Source organism: Accipiter gentilis, chromosome 10, assembly GCF_929443795.1.
Source record: "Accipiter gentilis chromosome 10, bAccGen1.1, whole genome shotgun sequence".
NCBI lineage: Eukaryota > Metazoa > Chordata > Aves > Accipitriformes > Accipitridae > Astur > Astur gentilis.
In genome coordinates, this window is record NC_064889.1 from 39,891,618 (window position 1) to 39,908,209 (window position 16,592).

General features: G+C 60.0%; 1 protein-coding gene across 9 annotated transcripts in view; it reads right to left on the reverse strand.

Moving 5' to 3' along the window:
- Nucleotides 1–6,502, reverse strand: part of BAIAP2 (BAR/IMD domain containing adaptor protein 2) — a 48,950-nt gene extending 42,448 nt beyond the window's left edge. For all 9 annotated transcript variants that reach the window (XM_049812036.1, XM_049812035.1, XM_049812039.1 and 6 more), the window contains exon 1: nt 6,337–6,502. In XM_049812036.1, the coding sequence (XP_049667993.1) occupies nt 6,337–6,408 (72 nt within the window). In that variant the 5' untranslated portion in view covers nt 6,409–6,502. The remainder of the gene's footprint in view (nt 1–6,336) is intronic.
- Nucleotides 6,503–16,592: the final 10,090 nt, after the last annotated feature.

Below are 16,592 nucleotides of genomic sequence, written 5' to 3' on the forward strand. Positions count from 1 at the left end.
GCTCAACAAGCAATTGCTTCGCACACCCAAGTCAGCCAGCAAGGTGCTCTAACTCCCGTGATGCTGCAGGTTGCATTGCCGGTGGATGCAACCCCCCCAGCCACCCCCCCCTTGTCCCTATGGAGCAGGGAGGGCAGAGGTGCCCGCACGGGCTTTGGCCGGGCTTGCCTTCAGCTGGCAAGGTGAAGCCAGGTTTGCAGGACACTACAGCAAAGCTGATATTCAGCAAAATTCTGGTAACGAAAGCAAATCTCGTTCTCCCTCAAATTTTGCTCCATCAGCACCACCCACAAGTTGTTTGCCTTCCACACGCCGCCTGGGCAGAGTTTAGAAAAACACAGACAAAAAAACCTGGCAGCTAAAGGTTGAAAGGGCTTTGCTTTGTTCCACTGCACTAAATTCCCTGGGTAATACCACTCAGCTCTCTGGGATTGGCACGGCTTTATTCAGCTGCCAAAAATGAAACTAATGCAAAGCACGAGGTCTCCAGGACACAGTCCTGCTGAATTAGGGGGAGAAGAGGCAACAGAAAATAAGGTCCCTCTGAGTGCACCCCATGCTACACCAAGGACCTACCGGCTGCTCCGATGCCGTAATAGTCAGCCTGTTAAGTAAGAGTTTAAGTCGTCCCCAAGAACAAGCTGGAAATGGAGCTGGTTCAGGTTGTATCAGGTTTCTTCTGCGTAGGAAAGACCTGCGCAACACCTCCTTAAGGGCTTTTAAAAACATTTAAAAACAGCCTGCACAGTTCTCCCCAGGTCCATCCCTGCAGCCTCCCAGGTAGCTCCTAAAACCGAATACAGAGCAAAATAAAAAGCAGGCACTGCTTTGCTTTGCTGGGGCAGGAGATGGTGAGCAGCCGCCGTCCGCTGGGCTCCCGGGCTCTGCACCACTGGCAGCACCGGCTGCGGTGCATCGCCGCACGGTGGGATGGGACCTCAGCCCGCACGGCTGTGTCAGGCCGTCAGTAACATATGCGCTGCCCTGATTACAGTGCCGTCATTATAGCCAGACTTCATGTCCAGTCTCTCCTCCACATGGCAATACGGCAAAGGGCCGGACAACCGGGGATCGGGGCGAGGAGGCTCCTGGATTTGACCACGGGATGAGCATCACCACAAACTCCCCAGCGTGTGCCGTGTCCCGGGCTCCCTCCCAGCCACCCCGCCGCAGGGACAGCCCGGGCAGCACTCGCTGGGGACATCCCAGACACCTCAGTGAACACAAGTGATGGACTTTGAGCTAAAAAAAAAACCTTCAATTTTTTCCCAAGTGCCACTCTTTGATGCCCCCACGCAGCAGTAAGGCGCGATGGCTCCTTGCAAGACGGATGCTGCACACTGGCAGGGGTGGCCTGAGCTCAGCCTGGCACCCACGGCTTTCCTGGGCAACTCATGGGTGACAGCAGGACATTATGTGACCATGACGAGTGCCATCGGAGGGGGCAGCACCACGGGACACTCCACCACGCCACAGTCACGCTGCAGAAGTGGCTCAGCTATAAGGAAGTTTTGTTTCTAAATGGGTCAGCCCTGCTCCAGGAACACCTTCATTATTTCTGCATTAATATTTAATGCCCAAACCAACCCCAGCGCTGCCTCCACCTCGGCTCATCCTGCCCTGCGCCATCAGAAGACAGCCCCGTAGTTTTAAGAGCCAAGGTACTGCCGGGAGGGAAGCCTCGCTGGACTCGTCAGCGGGGCTGATTTCAATTGCTTACAACACACCCACCCCGCAGCTCTGCCGCCGGGAACATCCCCATCCAGCCAAAGTCCCTGGCATCTCAGTGTACCAGAACACACAACACAGCAGCAGTGTTTCACAACCCGAGCTGCTGACGGCTGCTGTGCTGCGTCCCTCCCTCGCCGCTGGCAAGCCCACCTCACCGAGCGCTCCCAAAGCTCGCTCCAAGCCCACGGGAACAGCAGAGCCTTTGTCCCCCAGCTAGGGCTCTCACGAGGTCCTGCCCCAAAGCCAGATGGCTCAGCACAATTTTTACTGGAGAAAAAGCTCAGGAGCAAGGGAATCTGAAAAAAAACCCAAACCCAGGGTCCACATCTAAAGTCATTTAATTTCTACTAGCTGTCATATCGGAGGATGAAGAGACCCAAGTTCCAGGGCAAGAGCTCTGAACATCTTTGTCACTGGGGTCTGGGCTTGAAGGAAACCAGAATGGGGACCTGCACAGTGCACAGAGGCCCCCCCCCCCCCCCCCCCCATGCTAGCTCACAGCACCCGCTGGGGAACACCTCATCAGTACCCACCAGCAGTCACCCCTGCAAGGCAGACCTGTCCCCCGGTCCCCCGAGGCTGGGATCTCTTGGGGCTGCCGAGCTGGGAGGGTCACCCAGCCCCAGCCCCTTCCCCACAGACCTCGCACCAAGGGGCTCGACTCGGCCAAAGGCTTCAGCTCCAAAAGCTCAGGGCAGGAGAAGGTCAACGTGTGCCGGCTTACACCATACCCTGCCCTGCAACATGAGCAGCACGGGAGCGAAACCTCAGCCACGAGCAGACCCAACACAACGAGGCACCAAAGGTGAAGCCAGCGGCTGCCTCCGTCCCAGGGAGCCGCATCTCTCATCGGCAAGAGCTGCAGGCAGCACGGGAAGCTATTTGGGGTACCTTCGGCAAGTTAGGAGCTACCTGCTTTGTAACACTTCTTAATCCATGAGTTTCAACAGTCTGGAGATGTACCATCTCAGCAGAGGTCAGAAACCACTCTGCCAGCCCGCAGCAGCACGGTACGCACGCAGAGGGGATGGAGCCGCAGAAGGCGAGGGCAGCCCCACATCGCCACCCCTGTGCCGAGCCACGGGGCAGTGCTGGAGCCGGAACAGAGCCCACGACACCGTGGCTGGACCAGCACAAAGCCTCGCTTCAAGTGGACTCAGCTACAGAGCCAAGACCCCTACAAAGATGCAACTCCGGCAAAAGCGTGTTGCCTTATAAAAAACACCACAGCCCTGGGTCCTGCGCAGCACAGCCGTGCAACGGTGCTGCCGACCGCCGCGATGCACCGGTCAGCTCAGAGCCCCGGCACCCAGCCAACAGGTTTCCCACATCTGGGGTGTGGGAAGCCCCAAAGCAGGGAGCAGTGACAGCGGGGAGCGGAGGGCATGGAATCTGGGGAATGACTCCAGGGGCCAGCTCCTTCCTCCTGTCACACCGCATCGTCCCTCCGCTGCCAAACACACCAAACCACCCACAATTTGCCTTCTGATTCACTTGAGCAAGAATCGCTCCCCTTCCCTCTGGACTTGGAGATAATGAGGCAAGAGGCTGTTATGCCGGCAATAACATTTATTACAGCTGATGTGTAGCAAATGACTATCAGGAATTATGCCTGCATTTGTGCAAGACAATTAGGCTTTGAGTTTGGGGTGTTTTTAAGCAAACACCTCTTCAAACGCAGAGCTATTCATACACCATTGCAAAACAATCTTCCACACAAAGAAATAGCTTTAAAATGAAATGGAGGATAGCCTGTAAATGGCAATAATCTACTCCATCATAAATGAGACGGATTCGCCAGTCCCTCCTTTCTGCAAATAGGCAATCCTGTACACGGGATGAGCGGAGCTGGGCAGCGGTGCCCGGAGAGCTGCCCTTCCACCGAGCTGCCCGACCCTGCGCCCACAGCCGGCGAGGTTTCACCCCCCCTCCGTGCTCGCAGCAGAGCCCGGCAGCTGCACCGCTACGACAGGGTCCACGCGAGTGAATCAGCGCCAGGGAAGGTGGGATTACGTTGGCGGAAGGTGCCAGCAGCCTCCGTCTCCCTCTGTAATTACTACACATGTGTAGGCAGCTGCCTGTAGTGGCAGCATCGGCAAGGGGGCGGCTGACAGCTCCTTCACCATCTCATTAGCACAGTCACTCCGAGGGTGAGCTCTGGTTCTGGAAAATGATTACAATGGGCTTCCCGAGCAGAACGCCTCGGGAAAGCCTGCGCGGGAGAGGGTGCCTGGCACGGGGAGCAGCCGGAGAGCTGCCTGCTCCAGACTTTGCGGGGAACCGGCTCGACCCCCTGGTCCGGCTGCTGCTGAAACCCCGGCAAGAAGCGAAGCGTGGGGCAGCCGCCCATCCCGCAGCCCTGTGGCTGGGGGTTCAGCGGCTGCGAGGAGGGGATGGCCAAGCCTCCCCCGGCATCGTCCCCCTTCCTCGGGGTTGTCTCCTCCTGACCACGGCAGCGTTCGAGGCTACTGCACACGCCAGAAAAGCATGGGCCAAAAAACATACTTGGGCGATGGGGATGTGAAGCATCGGAGGTGGTTTTGGACTGGGAGACTCCAAAGCTTACAGAGCTCTGGAGAGTCCACACAGTCCGTGAGCCTCCAGCCCTCGCGCTGGGCTCCAGGAGGTTGCAGAATTCTTTACAGAAACAGGCAAACACCTGGTTCCTGCACACACCCCATGCCACGTGTCTCCAGAGGCCAAGAAAAGCATCATCATCTTCAGAGGGGAAAAGGCTCCTCATTCACTGCAGAAAACGCAAACGGAGTCAGGACAGTCCTTCTCCAGCTCCCAGCGCAGAGATGCTGATGTTGGGTAAAACCACAAGATCTGCCTCCAGCTCCACGTCCTCACTCCCTACACCCCAGGTGCTCCCACTAAAATACCAAGAAATTGAAGTGTTCGCTAACTGATGGAGGCCTTTGGACTCCTCTTGAGTCCATCTTTGGCTCTTGGGGCCAAGAGGCCCCGTGCACCCTCTGCACCAGCTCCATTTCACCCAGATCAGCCAGGCTTCGATGGAGACGGTGCTGCCGCTTGCTCCGGGCCAAGGGTGCTCTGCTCCCTTTGGCCCACGGCTCACGCAGCGCAGGAGCTCCAAAGCTGATGGTCAGAGACAAGGGAAAAGCCCAGCCTGTATTCATCCCTCGTCTCTTGGGGGAAACGAGCATCACTTAAGCGCAGTTGTTGCGATCGCCCACGAGCTGCCCCGCACGCTCCTTACAGGGCTGCGCACGGGCGCCCGGGGCAATTGTGACCTGCTCCACAAACCTGCTATTAGCGCAGTTCTTCGAGGACAACACACCTCAAACAACAACTGAGTCACTTGCCGAAACTGTTCCCAGCAACTGTCCCCAGACCGACCACACCACCACCCAGTCCGGGGGACCGGCAGGGCCGGTGACGATCTCCAGCAGCTCTCGCCCTGTTTGCCCAGGCAGCTCCCGGGGCCCGAGCCGTGCTGATACGCAAAAACTCAGCTCCGTGGGAGGGAAAGGCTCCCGCCTGCGTGGGGACCTGACCACATTAACACCCTGTGGGTGCTGGGCTCTGCCCAAGTCCAAGAGCAACCCACACGGCGATGGGTCTGGGTACACCGGCTGCATTTAGAGGGTGGAAGGGAGCCCCAGGTACCCAAGCCCCAGCTGTAGTTAAATGTCATAGCCAGAAAACTCCATTTGTGGACCTGCTCCACATCCAGTGTAGCCAAGATTTTGGGTGCCATTAGCTCTGTCTGAACAGCTGTTATACCCCAGGATCCCCAAACCCAAGACTTTAGAACTTCGGTACCTTAGCATTTTTTGTACTAAATTCTTCTACTAGAGGTTTTCTTTTTTTTTTTTTCTGCTTAATGCTCCCAGGTAACTCAATCTAACCACTTAAAATGCAGGAAATCATGCAAGCTTTCCAGTTTAACAAATGACATCCTGCATTACATGTTAGGCTAGAAAGGTTTTATTAGACTCGGTCACAGGACCCAGCAGAGCAGAAACCACTTCCTTCACAAGGAAAATTAAAGCACATAAATTATTTCATTTTTCTCATGACACTGGGAGCAAAGCAGAAAAAAAACCAAAACACCCAACCCCGAGAGATTCACGAACTCCAGCTACAACCAAGACACAGAAAAGGCTCCGATCGCTTTTAATCTCTGCAGGAAAGCGAGCAACCGCCGCAAACCCGCCCTGGATCGAGGTGATTTGGGGACAGCACTGCCCGCCCGTGGGACGAGACCAATTCCCACGCACACTCCCGGGCCCCGCGGGCTCCCCCACAGCACCGGGGTGGACTCGGGGCTGTTCCCCGTTGCGGAGCGCCGGGGCCGCCGGCAGCCGCTCTCTCCCTCCCGGGGCTCCGGTCGCCGCCGCCGCACCGCCAGCCCGAGCGCATCCCCCGGCAGGGAGCGGGGGCGGCCGCGGCCCCCGGCGGCACCTCCTCCCGCCCACCGCAACCCGCTCTGCCCCCGCTCCCGGCGGAGAAGATGGGGGCGGGGGGGGGAAGGATTAAAAAAAAATTTTTAAAAAATAAAATAAGACCCCAAATAAAGGGCAGCGGTGCCCTGCAGCCGGCGGCAGCGCCGGGCCGGCACCTGTTGCCGGGGCTCACCTTGTAGACATTCTCGGTGAGCCGGTGCACCTCCTCCGAGCGGGACATGCCGGGCGGACCGGGCAGCACCATGGGCGGCGGCGGCGGCGACAACGACGACGGGGAAAAAGGGGAAAAGGGGGAAGGGGGGGGCCTGCGGCGGCGGCGGTGCGGAGCGGCGCGGAGCCGGGCGGCGGGCGCGGAGGAACGGCCGCGCCGCCTTTTATCGGCTCCCGGCGGTCGCCGCCCGCCCCGGTCCGCCCCGCGGGGAGGAGCCGCTCCGAGCCGGGCCGGGCCGGGCCGGGCTCCGCGCCCCGGGCGGTGGCGGCGGGGCGGGGGGAAAGGGAGCGACGGCGGGGCGGGGGGGGACGCGCAAGGGGAGGGAGGGCTGCGAGCCCCGGGGGGGGCAGGGGGTGCGCCGTGCTGCGGCCCCTCCTGTACCTCGCTGTGCCCCATCCCCTAACCCCATTCCCCCACCCCATACCCCATTCCCCATTGCCCATCCCGTAACCCCACTTCCCAGCCCGTAACCCCACTTCCCACCCCATACCCCATTCCCCATTGCCCATCCCGTAACCCCACTTCCCAGCCCGTAACCCCACTTCCCACCCCATACCCCATTCCCCATTGCCCATCCCGTAACCCCACTTCCCAGCCCGTAACCCCACTTCCCACCCCATACCCCATTCCCCATTGCCCATCCCGTAACCCCACTTCCCAGCCCGTAACCCCACTTCCCACCCCATACCCCATTCCCCATTGCCCATCCCGTAACCCCACTTCCCAGCCCATAACCCCACTTCCCACCCCATACCCCATTCCCCATTGCCCATCCCGTAACCCCACTTCCCAGCCCGTAACCCCATTCCCCATTCCCCATCCTGTAACCCCACTTCCCAGCCCGTAATCCCATTCCCCATGCCGTACCTCATTCCCCATCCCCCATCCCGTACCCCATTCCCCATTCCCCATTTACCATCCCATAACCACATTCCCCATGCCATACCCCATCCTGTACCCCATTGCCCATGCTGTACGCCCTTCCATGCACATTCTGCATCCCATACCCCATTCCCCATCCCGTAACCCTATTCCCCGTGCCGTACCCCCACTATGCCCCATAACCCATCCCTGCTACACCCCATACAATAGCCCATGATACTCCATGCTATACCCCTACTTCACCCCACCCCATGGCTCTTGCTGTACCCCACATCCCTGAGACACCTCATACCACAGCCCCTGCTGTACCCCACGCCCTCTCTGTACCCCACACGCCTGGTGCTGTGCCCCGATCCTCAGCTCTGCAGTGCGGGGTGGATGGGTGAGGAGCAGCTGGAAGGGGAAGCCCAGCCGGTGGTTTTGGTTTTATCCAGGGAAGGACGGTGGATGCTGTCCAGGACAGCAGAGGTGGGATGAGCAGTCACCACGGTGCATGGCCGGCACGATGTGGCACAGCTCGCGGTGCCTGTCCTCAGCCTGGAGCAGCGCTCGGAGCAGGGGACACCAGCCCAGGCAGGAGGAGATGAAGCCCCTGCCCACCTGCCCCCCTCACCGTCCCCATGCTGTCCCACCGCCTGGCCAGCCAGCAGAGCCAGCCTCACACCTCATCACCCCGCAAGAACCAGGATTTTCCCGGGAGGACCTCGCCAGCCCTCCCGGCCGTCAGGTCCCCGCGGAACGGCAAAGCTATGGTTCCCCATCCTTCCCGTCCCTCGGGCCAGCGGCGACAGCTTTTGCACAGGTCCCGAGGGACACGAGGAGCGGGGCCGTGCTCCGGGGCCAGCGTCCCTTGTCCCCCGGCCTTACAGCCCTCCCCACCACGGCTGCTGCTCTCCGCAGGGTGATCCCTGGTTAAAAGGGAGCTTTAGGCGGCCGGGGTGTCACCGCGTGCCTGTGGCCGTACAGAGGAGGAACATCTGGAGGGCGCCGGGCACAGGCTGCCACCGGCTGCCTCGTCCCAGCCCTCGGGCCAAGCCTTGCTCTCCCTCCTCTCCCTCCTCTCTGCCGCAAGAAGCGGTGAACCAGTTAAGCAGCTGAGCGTGTTTTTTTTCCCATCATCTCCTCCATCAATTCCGAGAACAAGGAGCCCAAGCAGCCGAGGTCGATACCTTGGCCCCAAACCTCGCGTTTCTATTCCCCTTGCTGCCTCCCGGTCTCCATCCCAGCCCCGGTGAGGAGCAGGGGGGGCACCAAAGGTGACCGCTCACTTTGGCTGCATTTGGGTCCCATTTTGGCTTCTACCCCCTCAGAGGTTCCACACTCCAAAGGACAGGGAAGAATTTATGACCCCTGAGGAGGGTTTTTCCCATTTTTCTGGAGCAGCCAGCTAACCCTTTCCCACGAGGGCTGAGAAAGAGAAGCGGCAGTGGGATGTAACCCCAGGGGGGACCTGGGAACAAGGCTGCCACGGGAGACGTTCCCAGGAGGGATGCTCGGCTGCCTGCGTCGGTGCTGGGATCTTGCAGTGCCCCTTTCCCGCTCGAGCCCGCTCCATCCCGAGCGGCCAGGCTGTGATGGGCCCTGGCAGGATGCCGCCCCCTCGGCCGGACACCGGCGCCTCGCTGGCTTTCCAGTGCCGGCAAAGGATTTCAGATCAAGCGTCCAGGAAGAAAGTGCCTCTATCCGCATCTCCATCACCTTATTTTTAGTTACGTTATGTAAGTTCTTCGCTACGTCATGGATGTGGGGGGTTCTTGCATCTAATTCCAGCGTGACAGCCCAGCAATTCAAACAAGCTGTTCCTCCGGTGAAGAAGATAAAAGGATTTGTAATTTCTCATAATAAAAGAGGCCCTTTGGGACGACCCTCAGAGAATCTCTCGCATCTAGGCCTGCTCTCAGACAGCCGCTCCACTTTCCTCCCATCCTCTGCTTCTCCTTATCCCCAGGAAGTCTCAGTACTGAAAACCTTTCTCCCTCGTACCCCCTGCTCCCAAAGGGAGTCTTCGGCTGGAAGCAGCCAGTGATTTCTTATCCTCACATTAAGAGGCAGATTTAGCAAATTATCGTTGCCCCTAGCTTTTCCTATGTCACAAACTCTTGACTGGCAATAGCTGCCCGGGGCTGGTCCGTGCTGCCCGTGCTGCCTGCGCTTCCCATGCCCCGTGGGGCTGTGCCGGAGCCCAAGGTAGAGCTGCCGCCCCGCAGCCACCCGGAGCACCCTGGGAACCTGTGGCAGGAAAAACCTGCCTTTGCCTCGTGCAGTGCCATAACGTTTGCTTTGATTATCTTCTTTTTTTTTTTTTTTTTTTTTGTTTTTGGTTTTTGGTTTTGTTGCTAGCTGTCTTTTTGTCAGGGTGATTCACTCCCCAGGGCTTGGCGGCAGCTGGAGCGTGCCCAGGGTAACCATGGTGGCAGAGTCCCTCTAAATCCCCGCGGCACCTCCCGGCAATTCTCAGGCGCCCTTTCCGAAGGCAGGGACCTTCCACCGCGCACGGGCTGTGCCGGAGGAGCAAAACCCAGTGGGCGCGACGTGGGAAACCCACGACGCCAGACCTTTAACACCAGCGGGATAAACACGCAGCAGCCCTGCACTGACCCGGAGACGGCGTCGCCGGCGCTGGAGCTGGCACCATCCCCATCCCCGGAGCAATCCCTCCCCTTGGCAAAACCAGGGTCTCTCCCCAGGGTGACGGCACATCATCGGCACACGCGGCACCGGCCACCTCCAGCCCCGGGTGGAGTGAAGTTGCTGTGGCAACACCAACTTATGTAATCCACCCCGCTCGGCTGCAGGTGTGGGGAGGAAATTGTGCTATTTTTCGAAGTTTCATTAGGTTCCTTCTTAATTACCAGCGTGGCGTCACGCCAGCACTCCCGGCCGGGTCACGCGCCCCGGAGCAGGGACCGAGCGCCGTGCCGGGGCAGCGATGGCCGAGGGCAGCGGCTGCACGGAGGGATTGTTAGGGCCAACAGCTCCTCCGGGTTTCCAGCGAGGTGGACACGAGTTCCCCGCTCACCGAAATGCTTCCGCGGGTGGGTGCGGTGCCCGCCCGGGGAAGGAGGGAGGTGGCTGCAGGGTGGCATAGCTGCCCAGGGAGGGGAAAACGATGCTGCGTGGGGTCAGCGGGAGCTGCCGCATCCTCAGCGCCTCAGGAAAGCCTCCTGTGACGCAGGAGAGAGAGAGAAAAAAATAAAGGTGGGTTATAACCTCTCATAGGTTTGAATGTGACGTGTCAGCGGCCGATACAGAGAGGAGGAAACGGAGGTACAGCCCCCCGCTCTCGCCATCGCCCCGGCATTTCTGCCGAGGCGCACGGGCGCAGGTGGGCGAGTTGCCACCAGGAATGGCTCCGGGTGGTCGCTGCTTGCTCCTCGGCACCTGGAAAGAAGACAAATGGTGTCAGAGTAGGAGCCACCGAGCAGGGAACAGGGAGCCTTTGCAGGCAGCTGGACGAGGCTGAAGAAGCCGCCTCCATCTCTCACTCACCTGCTCGTCCAACAGGGTCCCACGGCGGGGACGGGGACGGAGGCAGCGGCTCCGTCACCTCAGGGTGACGGTGCCCTTCATTCCCTTTGCCTCCTTTTTGTTATGCACCAAAAGGAAAAGAGAAACCCAACCACACCTCCGCGACCTCTGCAAACAGCCTGGCTCGGGGCAGGCACGTACCTGCAAGTGTCAACTTGTTAATGAGATTACCAGGAAATTTCCGTGCTTTTTGTCTCAGGCAGATGGCTTCCCCATCAGAGTCCTAACGCACCGCTGCTGTGCAGTCGGCTGTGAGCCCTCTCCATGCTGCGCCAGGAGTTATTTATTTCTAAAATAATTTAAATGTGATTTTTCTGACATCTGGGGGGGGGGGTGTGGGGGGGGGGGGGTGTGTGTCACTGGGGAATCAGCCTGACAGGTTTGAGCAAAACCAACCCAGCCGCAAGCACAGGACATGCTTTTCCCTGTCCACCTTGCTCAGCTCGGACTCCTGCCTCCCTGGCTCACCGCCGAGCAGGTGGGGGGGGCCCTCCTCAACGCCAGCCTGTCCCCTGCTTTTTTTGAGCACCTCATTAATCTCTGCGAGAGCTGGGGCAGCAAACCCCAAGCCGATACCGGGGTCCCGGAGCCACCCACCGAAACACGGCTTTGCTCTTCCCTTTGCAGCGTGGCTGTCGCTCACCGGGATGCCGGCAAGAGCGGCTGCGGTGCCTCGCCAGTACCCGTCGCTGTTTGTACTGGTGAGCGCTGGTCCCTCCATCACCACGGGCGCCACGTCCCTCGAATGTGCAGTGTTGAGTGTGCAGCTTCAAGTGTGCTGCTCCCAGCCCGTTGCTGCCTGTGCTGCCTCGAGGCACACACGAGTTCACACCTTCTGTTTCGTACGGTCAGGACTTAACAGTTGTCACAAACCTGGAGATTCCCTGCATGTGCCAGCAGCTCTCAGCCAGTTAAATCCTCCCGAGCACAAACAGAAAATCAAGTAAAGCCATTTATTTATTGCAGATTAGCAAAGGATGAACAATTCGGGCTCTTATTTTACTGGGTGGGAGCTGCAGCACTGAAATCCAGCGCAGAGTCTGAAACAGCGGCGACAGAGGTTTCCAGCACCTGCCTCGCACTTTGCCGAGCAGGACCCATGGTAGTTTACAAAGTGGGTCAGGATTATTTCACAAAGGAGGAAACTGAGGCATGGCAGAGTAACTGGCCCCTCACCATCCCAAGCAGGTTTTCTCTAATCCTGTTGGAAGTAGCATTCGAACAAGACTCTCCGCAGTGAAAGTTGCTGTTGCCAGTCATTTGTATACCGGGAACTGTTTTGCTTACTGATGTGACACAGCAGCTCTTTACCTGCATTGCTCTCTGCATCGGAGCACGTGGCCCCGCTTATGGCAAGGGACGCCGCCGGGCTGAGCCGAGCCGGCCGTCGGAAAGCGGCTCTGCCATCACCGGCCTTTCCATCGGCCGCACTGAGCCAGGGCTGGGGGCTGCGGCCGGGGTTGGGTCTCATCACCGGCGTCACTAATGGCAATAAAATAAGTGGTGGCCCCCGGGGAGGGAGCGTGGGCTGGGGGAGGCGCTGGCAGAGCGCTCGCCTGGCACCGCTGCAGGGACGGACCCCCCCCTTGCTCCCACTCCCGCATCCCCCGAGGGAACGGGATGCGAAAGGCAGACTTTTGTTGGTTGGTGTCTGGGATGCTCTCCGGGTCAAAGCCGGAGCCTGCCTGCGCGGTTAAAATAAAGCTGGCAAAGCGGCAGCGTGCCCGCAGCACGGCCCTGGCAGCCCCCGGCTCCCACCTCCTGGCTGGGGGGGGACACGGGGACTTGCTCGCATGTCCCCTGCAGACCCCTGCCCCCTTCCCGGCTCCCGCGGCGATGGCTACGGGCACGGCACGGGCAGACCCAGGGCAGGGGTGACACAGGCCAGGCCGCGCAGGAGAGCGACGGAGCCGACATGGAGGAGCCTGGGCTCTCCCGGGAGGCTCCTGGGGAGAGCAAGCGCAGGGAGGAGCCGGAATGACGGAGGAACCAGGGAGTGGGTGGGAGAACAAAGCGCTGCGGATGCAGAGAGCTGTGATGGGAACTGGGAAGATGGAGGGAGCGGAGGCACCGAATGGGATGGGGGGAGAGGTGGTCGCTGCTGGAAGAGGGGAAGGGGCAGCGGGGCTGGCACCGGCCGTGGGAGAGCCGGACGGGTCCCTGGCCGTGCTGCCTTCCTCAGGGACCGGGGGAGGCTTGGAAGGGAGAAATCTCAGCTCCAAAGCAAACCCAGCCCGTGCTAAGCCACGCTGGGGTGGGAGCAGGCAGGGGAGCGGTGCTGTGTGTGCTGGAGGAGCCCAGAAATGTGCTGGGGTCGGCGGTTCCTCCTCGCTCCCAGGCTGCTGAGCAGCCCCTCTCGCTCCTCATCTGCCCCAGGTCCTGCTTTCATGAGTGAGTAATGCTGAATTAGAGATCGCTAAGGAGATCTCTGGGGATACTTCTGAATAACAGGAATAGTTTATGTGATTTGCATAATTGGCATGATGGGATTTTTGCATCACGCTGCTGAACTTGGGGAAGCGGATGGGGCAGTGCCCCCAGCCGAGACATTGCACGGGGGCACTGGGTGCTGTAGGGACCTTTGGGTGCTGCCCCCCCCCCCCCCCCCGCCCAGCCCCTGCCCACCTGAGAAGGACCGGTCAGTTGTAGAGGGGTGGCTCACAGAGAGGAGGCTGAAGGGACAGGATCAGGTCCCGCTGCCATCACCTGCCCAGCGGCACCTCTTCCTTTGCATCAAGCCAACACTGCTCTGGGCTCGTACGAGACCCCAGCCCCACAGCACCCTTGGTCACGTTTGCTCGTTCCACGGCCACACTGATGAGCTCAGTCAGGCTGTCGTAGCCCTAACCAGCACCCAGGCTGCGGCAGAAACGCTGGTTCTGGGGGTTGAAGCACACGACACCGAATTCCCACCGCTCCTCTTCCAGTCCCAAGGCCACCCAGCATCCCGCATGGCATCTCCAGCCTTTCTGCACGGCTGGGCTCACGCAGGAGCATTGTCTCCTTCTTATTCAAAGGCACAGGCAGAGCCCTGGGACTCGTCTCCACTCGTTTCCTCCTCTTCCTAATTAATCGTGCACTGTTGGGCTGTGACTCGTTCCAGCCCTGGGTGCAACCTGGCACCAGCCCTCCTGCGCAGCCCGGTTGCTGGCTGGGAGCCTGTGCCGAAAGCAGCCGGTCCCGCGGCCGGGCCGGCCGGCCGGCAGCCAAGGGCAGGGGACCACTGGTCACGCTGCAGTGCTGGCCCTGCAGGGACGCCCGGCATGGGTCCGCAGCTTGTCCTACAACTTGAGGAGCCACATTCCACTGCGGGGCAGGGAAACCAGCCCACGTATCGGGGAAGTGGCAAAGGAAGGTGACCCGGGGCCAACAGCCATTTCCCAGTGCTCCTTCCACGTTAGACACCACTCTGGCAGTGGGTCTGGTTTTTCCCCCAGAAGGTGAAATTCTGGCTTTCCTACGTCAGAGCAGTCACTGCTGAAGCATTTCAGCCACTGCCAAGCACCACCGTACACCGACAGCTCCCGTCTAGCACTAAGAGCCAGCAAAGGTCACATTCCCAAACTCAGCCGCGCAGCTCTCTAACAAATCTGCTTTGTTCCCATCACTGCTCTAATTAGGAAATTGCGCTGATTTTTTTTCCCACAGTTGAACTATCAAAACTCAGGCTTGTTCTCTGCCAAAGCCTCTTCCATCTCTCTGCTGGTGACTCAGTGTGACACCAGGCCACTTAAAATATGTGAACAGGGAAAAGGAAGGAGCCAGCGGCCGATTCCCCCTGGTTCCAAGTGTGCAGCAGAGTGGGGGGTTGGCATTGCAAGGCTTTAAGTGCAAAACAAACCACCACCAGTGCTACCCCCAAGCGTGGGCAGCACCTTGCCCCTCGGGCTTATCTCCTCCACGCAGGACAGGGCGAGCTCGGGGTGCGGCGTGATGAAGAGGAGGAGAAGGAAAAGAGAAGACCCCCGGCTGCAAACCTCTCCAAACCAGCGCCGGGTCCTGACTCGGTGTTTGCCAAGGAGGGTGGAGGACAAAGGACGCGGCGAGGTTGTTCCCAGCAGGGTGGGAGCCGAAAGCTGCAGCTGGGGGGGGTCCGAGTGGGGCTGCAGGGGCAGCTCTGCCCCAGGGCTGCTGCTCACGGCTGCAGACCCTGGGGGCCGTGCCCCCCCCCCCCCCATGCCCAGCACCCCAGCTGTGGCTCTAAGCTTGTGCCAGAAAGCGACTGGACCCAGACGAAAGACCTACAAATCAGCTGCCACGGGGATTTTCATCTCACCGGTTGTTTTTCCACGGGTGTTTCAGGAACCGTTTGCGGCAGCGGGGTGCACAGCCGTGTCGGGGTGCGGGCAGCCCCTCTGCCTCCCCAGGCAGTGCCGCCATCCAGCTGTGTTGGCATAGAAACTACCACGGCTCTGCCACGGCGTCACCGCGTTACACAATTCAATTAAACACCGAGTGAAAGGGCTGCTGCCATTTAACGAAGAGGGGGGAGAAGCTCCCGGGCCGTCGGCGAGGAGGCCTTTGCCCCAAACCAACTTCGAGACAACTTCCAGAGCATCGCGGGGGTGGGCTGCAGAACGAGAAAACAAAGCCCCAGCGAGCGAGCGAGCGAACGGCGCTGATGTTCGGCGGCTCCGCTGCCTCCTGGACAACATTGAATAAGAGTCTATTTAAAGGCAATGCCGCTTGCATAACGCTGGCAGTAATTCCCTCTCCCCCACAGCCTCATGCGTTGCTCCCAGGGACGTTGGCAGGAGGAGGCTCTGTGCAGGCAGCGGTCCCCGGCCGGGCAGAGCCCACGGGACAAGGGCATCCGCGGGCAGCGTCCCCGGGGATGGGGACCTTCTCTGCGGGGGGGAGCGGGGAACAGGCAGCGCCATCTCCCAGCGGAGCTTCTCCCTTCCCCCAGCCGCTGCCTCCTGCGCGGGGCGATGCTCCTCCATTGCCACCCAAGTCACGTTAAATGCCACGGTGGCTGGATCCGGCACCGAGCTGCGCATTGGAAATACCACAGAGACTCCGGCGGCCGCTCCGGGAGGAGTGACAAATCACCTGCTCCTGTAAATGTTAAGGGACTGAAATTCACTGTCACCTTCACGCGTGCTGTGTCTGTAACGGACAGGTTTGCCGCGGTGTTTGTCCGGTGGCCCGAACCTCTCCGGCGCCTCTGGCAAGGAGCCAGGGCCGTGCCAGGGCTGGGGGCACCGGGGAGGGCTCTGGGTGCCGCGTGGGAAGGAAGCAGCATGAGGTTGCTTGTATTCTCCAGGGTTTAATTAGCAACGAGCAATGTTGCCTCAACGACTTTCTTCGAGGGAGGACACTCCTATTTAACTAAACATCTGGCCAACTAAAACACAGCTGGAAGAGCTCCATGCTCAGCTTGCACTGCGGGGTGCCGGCTCCCACCCCACTGCCACAGCTGAACGGGTACGAGCGAGTGTTAATTAAACACCGTTAAACACAGCACAGCTGCTTTCCCAGGGACACAGGAACCCCAGCACCGCCTCTGGCAGGGACAGGACCCAGGGGGCTGAGCTACTGCCGAGGGTCCGGCTGGCCCAGGCAGGAGAGACCCGCAGGCATCCTGCTGCTTCCATCAGCAGAAGGGACTAAATCCAAACTAACAGGGAACTAGCTGGTGTCAAAGAACCAGCCCGTGGCTCAGACACGTCCCTGATGAGACGCCCTTGTCCTGCACCCCTGGGGCCACTCAAGGACCGAGCGTGAAGGTGGTGCTGCACGAGGGCACTGCTCCGGCAAACGGTGCCCTCAAGACCCGTGCCCGTTTGAAACGGGTGACAGTCCCA